Raw genomic sequence first — 8,396 nt, forward strand, 5'->3', positions numbered from 1 at the left:
AATGTGCCCTGACATATTCATTACAAGTACCTCTAACAGCGCTAAATTGTCACTTGAAAGTTGCAGTGCCGGTCCGGCACCAGAATTTTTTTGGGGAGAATTTGAAAGGAATGACGTAATGCGCGCTCCGGCTGGTTAAGTTTCGTTTTGTCCGACATTACTCCGCCAGATGCTTAGTGAGCAACAACTGAACAGGATCTTCCAGAAAGTAAGAAAAGACTGGCTTCTAGCACTGCCACAGCTCCAGCACAGACTCCACCAGGTAAAAGAAAGTTAAACTTTAATTGAGCGAGAGAGAGAGAGAGAGAGAGAGAGAGAGAGAGAGAGAGAGAGAGAGAGAGAGAGAGAGAGAGAGAGAGAGAGAGAGAGAGAGAGAGAGAGAGAGAGAGAGAGAGAGAGAGAGAGAGAGAGAGAGAGAGAGAGAGAGAGAGAGCGAAGAATAAGAAAAGTGTTTCACAGGGCAATTCTCTATGGTTCCTGTGCTATTCTTCTAAAATGCATCCCCAGCCACAGGGGGTTGAAGTGGGTTGGGTTGTTGGGGTTTCTGTTCCTTTGACACTTCATATGTTCAATAGATGGAACTTCAAAAAACTGACAAGCAGTGAAGACACTTTGCAAATGAAATTGACCACACCACAACTCAGAACTCCTTCAATAACTGCAGTAAGCAGAAATAACACACTCAAATGTAAAAGTATGTTATTTGTGACAAAACAATAAACATAAGCAAAAAAGTAGAAGATGAATACAAACATTGATTTTGTGAATAGGAAATGTTCAACATACAGATACATGAGTCCAGGGAAATTAAAACAAATTCATTTGGTCACTTGGAATTATTCATGCAATCTCATAGAAACACCTCTCATATATTTACTTCAGGATAAAGATTAAGAGTCTTTATGTTATATGTGGGATTTAAAGTCACAGAACAAAACACAAAGTTGGATCAGATCTTCTCAGCCGCTAAGGGCAGGCTGTGCGTAATGCACAAACAAACGGCTGCATGCGAGAGCATCTTTCATCGTTCCACTTCTTATGCCCACCGAAGTTGGTTTCAACACATGGCTCTGGCCCTCTATTGTTGTTTGGCTCTCCAGGATTCCAAAAGACAAAATTGACCCTGGATCCGTCAGACCACATCCATTGTGATTCCTCATGACGGTCGGTCAGTCCAATCCAGGTGCGTCCTTCAGTCAGGTCAAAGTTCTGAATCAGTGATTTGACAAAGTTCTGTTCCTGCACACTGTGGATGGACACCAGGTTGGCTCCCTGAGACACACAGTGGCGTTCTGCTGCAGCCCAGGTCCTGTCTGTGGCGAAATACCGATAGCAGCGGCCATTGAAGCTGAACCAGAACGCTGGACAACCGCCACGCTGGAGCTTTGTGTTTTTCTCCTCCAAGGGAGTCGCAGCACAAAGAGCGAGGAAACACAAAAAGAGGAAAAACATCATGCTGAAGCTTCAAATGTCTCTGAGTGAGAAGGCCTTGATGTCTTGCTGGAGCTGTTCAGAGCCGTTTGAGGAGACTGAATCACACAGAGGAGAAAGTCTTTTATATCCCTGAGAGAGGCGGAGCTGCACTGAGAGAGTCTTATCAACAGCTTTGTTCAGATCAATAAAAATTGGTGATCAAATAATTTTTTTGCTTGTTGTCGCCAATTTTTTGCCACAAATTGATTACCGTGATGACTCTCACATGATACGGTCATGGTGATTGGACTCACAGTCAAAAGGTCAAAATAGGTCAAATCAGGCACAATTCTGCTCCAGGACAAATTACTGCACTGTAACCAGCTCAGAGGGAATCTCAGTTAAAATATTCATGGCATTGCCAACAGAATAACCACAGATTAATAACACAACTGTCCCTTTAAGTGTCCCTTTCTTTATTTTGGAGGACCGACATCTGGTCGTATATGGCTTTACGGGTCCGTCATCTTTCGTCCAATCGAAACGCCAACCTCCGCTGGTGACAAATGCAGGAAATGCGAAAGTGCAGAAAAGCTGTAATACAAGGGGGAATTCCAGCAGGGGGCGATGATTTTGGTTTCAAAAAGCCTGAATCTCATTGCAACCCATTCAAAAATGCTGATTTTCAGAGTGCAATTAAACATATAAATAGCCCAGTTTCAGAACATACAGTATTTTGGTCTCTATCACTAGTTTCACCAGCTCTGTTGGCTTGACCAGACTGATTTTTTTTTTAAAGAAATCATCTGTTGATTTTATTTTTTGAGTTAAAGTTTTGCATGAATTTTGCATGAATTACTCTATCTCAGTGACACGGTCACATGACAGGCTCAACCAATCATGTTTACATCCAGTTTCAAATGTTCAGTATGGAGACGTCTTGCTCAAATCCTCAAAATGGGATTCCGAAACGCGATGGGTGACTTCACGCAAGTTTGATATATCTTTATAAACAATCAGTGGTCTTCGGAAAAAAAAATACAGGCAGTGGTCCAATCTCTTGTGTGTTGGCAGCCCAATGGGGTGAAAATAGACCCGCTGTTGAATCACTTGACTACCGGTATTACAGCTGTGTGTGTCAAGCCACAAGAAAATGCATTGCTGAAAAGCAAAAACTTGTGAGTTATCACACCTGTCTGGTTTTGTGTAAAACACATGAATCTGATGACTGATTCATGTGAGGACTCAATGAGGACTCTTTAAGTCCAGCAGACGGTATGTAGGACAAAGTATTTACATGTATTGATAGAAAGAAGGTGTTGTTGTTTTAAAATAGGAAGATATTTATTTTCTTAAATGTTGAAAAATATTTTAATCAATTAATAGGTTTTCTTTTTAACAAATTTCATTTGCAGTCTAAAAGCATTTGGCTCAACTCAACCAAGACAAGGAAAAGAAGTCAGCATGTCCTTGTTTTTTAATGGTTGTTGAACTCTGATACCTTAAGGAAATTGGTCACGTTTGAGTTTTTACATCTTTGTTGTAGAATGAAACATCTTATCAGTGTACTTGAGGAAACTATAAATCTTAAAATAAAACTTGTGAACATGACCAGCCAACCCTTTTAAAGACATCATATAATCTGTTATTATGCCAGAATGTCAGCAGGTTTAGTGTTATTAACTCTGGCACAGATCTCGAATGTCTGAGGAACGTGACTGGATTTGACTCCCCATCTGGTCTGCCTCGGTCAAGAACAATGTATTTGACAAGGAATTTATAAAAAGAAATACACAAAAAACTGTAGTTATAAACTAATACGCACAGTTTTCTGAGAAAATTTCTCAAGTTGAAAAAAAGTTTATTTGACTGTGCCTTACACAAACGAGTAATTCGTCCAATCCCTGGTGTCTTGGCTGCCATATGGGGAAAAAACAGACCTGCTGTCGGATCACTTGTGACTATTGCAGCTGTGTGCATCAAGTCACAAGTAAAATGCATCGCTATAAAGCAAAGGGGGGAAAGAGCAGTGAAGCAAAGCACTGCCACTTATACACTGCATTACTGTTACCTTATTACCTTGTTATGGTCTAAATTATTATCCAGCCCAGTCTCATGGCAATTCGCGTTAAATTAATCTATTGACTCCTGTCCAGGAGCACGCTTTGCACAGTTTTTCGTGTCCCAATCCACGCTTGTTAAACTAATACATTTCAATGAGAGTCACCTGGCCACGCCCCGCTCATGATCAAACGGTGCATATGCTATTGTTTCTTTTATTCAGACACTCAGATAATCACCAGTTTTACTGTGATTGCCCTGTCCACACTAAAGGGAACTTTAAAGATGTGTACACGCACAATCTTGCCCAACTAACCCATGGTAATTGCCATGAGACCGTTGTATTATCTCTGCTTGTGCTAGGAGTGATTTCCTGAGTGGCCAGTTTGAGTCACAGTGGAGCCTCAGCGATCGAAACAGGTGGTAGTTGCATTTTGTGAGTAAATATGCTTATATGAGTGCCCAAAATTTTTCCCCTCGGCTACTAACATGCACGGTGCGCGTGATCCCGGCAGTGTGCTCCACGTTGCCTGTGCACGCTGGGGGGATTGCTGCCGGCCTCGTGTCACTCACTATATTTGAATCCACTATGTCTGATAATAACTGCCCACCTGTCAAAAGAACATTTGGGAGGGCAATTCTGCGCCCCTCCTGTACACTGTGCCCCAGGCGGCCGTCCAGTTCGCCTATGCCCAGAGCTGGCCCTGCACGCCACCCCAGCAGACCATGAGCTCCGTGTGCCGCAGGTTGGATTCCCCATGACTGTCCAAAATCAAATAAATTCTCCCAAAGAGGTGTCACACCAAAATCTGTGTGACCCATCAGAATCTGTGACTGTAGGGGGAGATTAAAACTAAATAAGAAGCCCTCTGTTTCTAAAGTTGAAGCCAAATTCAACATTCGTGTTCTCTGCTGCTCGAGCTTGGCTGGCTGCATGGCTTCAATTGCAAACATGGACCAACATGTTCATGTTTTTTAATGGCTTCAGAACTTTGATACGAGAAGGAAATTAGTCACGTTTGTGTTTTATGAAACATCTTATCAGTGTACTTGAGGAAACTGTAAATCTTAAAATAAAACTTGTGAACATTACCAGCCAATCCTTTTAAAGACATCATATAATCTCTTATTATACCAGAACATCAGCCAGTCTGATACAGTCAGCAGGTTTAGTGTTATTAACTCTGGTACAGATCTCTAATGTCTGTGAGGAACGTGACTTGATTTGACTCCCCATCTGGCCTGCTGAGGCAGGAACAATGCATTAGTAAATCTGGCATGGAATTAATAAAAAATCACAGAGAACAGCAGTTATACCCTAATATGCAGAGTTTTGAGTGATTTGAGAAAATTCCTCAGGTTGAAAAAAAGTTTATTTGACTGTGCCTTACACAAATTGAGGGATGGAAGAAAATGAAGGGTAATAAACTAATTAATAGAATATTGAAGACAGGAAGGCCTGGGTTTTTCTCTGGAATGATAGGACTTATCAAGTGAACTTGCAATATCAATCAAAATACCCTCGACTGATAATGAAGGAGAAAAAAAGATACAAAAAACTGTGGAGTTTGATCATGAAGAATGTTCTGTCAGTATTTTCCTCTTTTTATTTTGCAGCTAAGTTTTTCAAGGAATTTATCCAAATGTAACTAAATACAACAGAAGCTCTGTATCAGATATAAAGTAAAACATTTTTCTGAGAAAACACCTGAGATCTGAGAGAAGCAGTAATTATTTGCCTTTGCTCCTTTTCCTCAGTTTGAATGAAGACAAAGTGGCAGCAGTGCAACAACAATCCATCCAGCTTCCATAGTGCTCTGGAGCTGATCCCCACTCTCAACTGAGCAAGGCAGAACACACCCTGCACAGGTCTCTCTCATTCTCTCTCTCTCTCTGTCTCTCTCTCTCTCTCTCGCGCACACACACACACACACACACACACACACACACACACACACACACACACACACACACACACACACACACACACACACACACACACACACAAACACACACACACACACACACACCTGCAGTCAGATTAGAGCTTATATAGCTTAATTAGCTTCAAATGATTGCTTATGGTCTGCAACAGGGAACTAAAGTACCTACAGAGGAAAAGAAGACTGCGCAGGGAGAACATGCAAACGCCACACAGAGAAGCCTGGTTAAGACTCAAACCCACAACCTTCTTTCTCTTCATAAGGCAAGGCAGTCAATAGGAAGCTGAAGCCAATTTCAACAGACTGTGGTAGAAGACAGGGTATTATAGAGGATCCCAACACACACACACACACACACACACACACACGCACACACACACACACCATCCAGTCCTCCAGTAAATGTTCAATAATCATGACCTGTTCGCGCTGCATACACTCCTTTGTGATGTGCACGCTTCAGTGTCTCAGCATAAATTAAAAAACATTCAGCTAATGGAAGCACTTCAGGTTGTTCTTACCTCTCCTGTGTTTGATTGACTTTACTGCTGCTCACTGTCATTCAGGACAGTCGTTCATTTTTTTACAGCCTAATGTGCAGTATTATGTTGAGTTGAACAAAGGTGTGCACTTTCATAAAGCAACAATAAAGAATGCATATGTACTGAACATCATTCCAAAAATTACCTGATTTCATAAAATATACGTCAATTATTTGTAGTAATGTATTATCACTGACTGTCTTTAGGAGCATAATATTGTGGGAGGTGTGTTCCTGGTATTTAGGCTGGATAACACGTCAAAAGGAGAACCAGGAAGTAAAATGGAGTTAAATAGTCACTTCTGATTAATGGAGCAAAGTTTCACTGGAAGACTGGAAGGCTTCTCATCTTATTCTATCTTTATGGCCATTGCGTGACATGCACAGCTCATATAACAGGATCAAAAACACTTGATCAGAGTTTGGAAAAACACTGTTTGTTCAGACTGTGTTCATATGTCAGGTTTTCATTTTATTATAGCTTCTTCTCAACATCCAGGGAGAAAGGCTCTTCTTCCATGTTTGGAGGAGGACAAAGCAAAACAGGAATGATTTGCAGGGAGAAGCGAACAGAAATCAAGACACATGAACATTTTACATTCGAGACAAATTGAAGATGTACAAAGAGTCAAGACACATTGGTGTTTTGGCTGAAGACAGATGACAAACAGTACAACAAACTTTTGTTCAAGTTTATACTGATGCAACTACAGATCCTGTTTCAGGAAAAACTGGGTACACAGCTTATGTTCCAGAATTGAAGGTGAATGTGATGAATATCAGAATATCAGATCATCTATCAGTGTACACAGTGGAACAGTTACCAATAAGTCCAGATTTACTACAGTTAGAGAATTGAACTATGGCAGTAATATGTTTGGATTCTCGCCCTGCATTGCTGTCCCTGAAGTCAAACACCAGATGTGACATTGTTCATGATGAATTACAGGAAACTTTACTTCGATTGAGAAATAATGGAATGCTATTCAAGTTCATCGGGGTGCCAAGCACGAACACAGGATGGCATAGCTGATATTCCATGGAGCAGATCAGAGGCTGAAGGGAGAGAAAAACAGCAAATAATGAAGCAATGGCAGCACAGGTGGGTCACTTCACTCAGTGCTGAAACTTTATTTTCTAACAGAAGAGTTCATATTTAGAACATTATTTAATATTTGTAACGAGTCTAAGAGAGCTATTATTTTGTTACAAGTTTTTACATTTCATTTTATTTAGTTAAAGAAGTTAATTTTGCATCATTGAAGCATAATAAAGTATGAAGTATAAAGAAGCCGATCAGAATTTGAGTCTTGAGCGCTCCCCCACCCCCCCACCCCCACCCCTGCCGGTCCTCTTTTTTGAAATTCAAAATATGGTCACCCCAGTGTTTTTGTCAATTCATATGACTGAAGATTCCTCTTGTACTAACAGTTAGCTTCATGATACATTGTTTTTTTAATAACTCACAAGATTCATATTGCTTTGTCATTCAGGCCTGGGAAAGCTTCTGATAAGATGTCCAGTTTCTGCGGAGTTGTGGATCTCAATAATGACTGCATTGTTTCTCAAAGTCGTTTTTCTCTAAACTGTCCAGCACCTGGTCTGACTCCTCCGACTTGGGAGGGGTAAAAGTTTATTCTTCTCTATCTGTCTCTCAGAGAGTTTTGGTTGTGCATTACTATTGCAACAACACATCATCATAGGGTAAAACTAACCTGTCTCACGACGGTCTAAACCCAGCTCACGTTCCCTATTAGTGGGTGAACAATCCAGCGCTTGGGTTGCATTAGTTCACTCCCGCATTGTCGGGAGCGCTCGTTTCCACACCCGTGCATTCCAGGCGGGCAGTGTTGAAGAAACCAGTTTATTGAAAATAATCGTCTATCTGTTGTGTTTGGAATTCGCCTGGAAGGCGCGGGTGTGGAAACGAGCGCTCCCGCCAATGCGGAAGTGAACTAACCCCTCCTGCCACTCGCGGTGTCGGCGGAAAAAACAAGCGCTCCCGCTGCCGCCCCTCGCCACCGGATCATACCCCTCCGTTTGGAGTGTGGCTCGGGAGAATCTCCGTTTGGAGGGGTGAATAGCCCTACCCCTTCCCCCGACCCCTCCCATCATGATGACAATGGGGACACCCCTACCCCCCCATGTTCCACATGAACGCGCAAAACGGAGGGGTAGGGCCAAGGGGGAGGGCTAAGGGGTGAAATGGGGTTCAGCTTTTGTAGTGGATTCTTGATTGAATTGGCAGAGTATGGGCGTGATATGATCAAATTTGCGCCTCCTTGTCAGGATCCGGGCAGCACAGATCTGAATGTGCTGTAGTTTTTGCAGACTCTTGCCAGGGATCCCGACGTTGAGGGCATTGCAGTAATCCAACCTGGAGTAAATGGTAAATGGTAAATGGTCTACACTTATATAGCGCTTTTACACTGCATTGA

At 42.0% G+C, this 8,396-nt stretch overlaps 1 protein-coding gene across 1 annotated transcript; it reads right to left on the bottom strand.

Annotated features, from left to right (window-relative positions):
* Positions 1-966: 966 nt before the first annotated feature.
* LOC115409928 (lactose-binding lectin l-2-like) lies at positions 967-1,455 on the bottom strand. The gene has a single exon (XM_030121276.1). It carries the CDS (start codon positions 1,453-1,455, stop codon positions 967-969), a length of 489 nt encoding a protein of 162 aa, XP_029977136.1.
* Positions 1,456-8,396: the final 6,941 nt, after the last annotated feature.

The sequence above is a fragment of the Salarias fasciatus genome, chromosome 22 (assembly GCF_902148845.1).
Source record: "Salarias fasciatus chromosome 22, fSalaFa1.1, whole genome shotgun sequence".
Lineage (NCBI taxonomy): Eukaryota > Metazoa > Chordata > Actinopteri > Blenniiformes > Blenniidae > Salarias > Salarias fasciatus.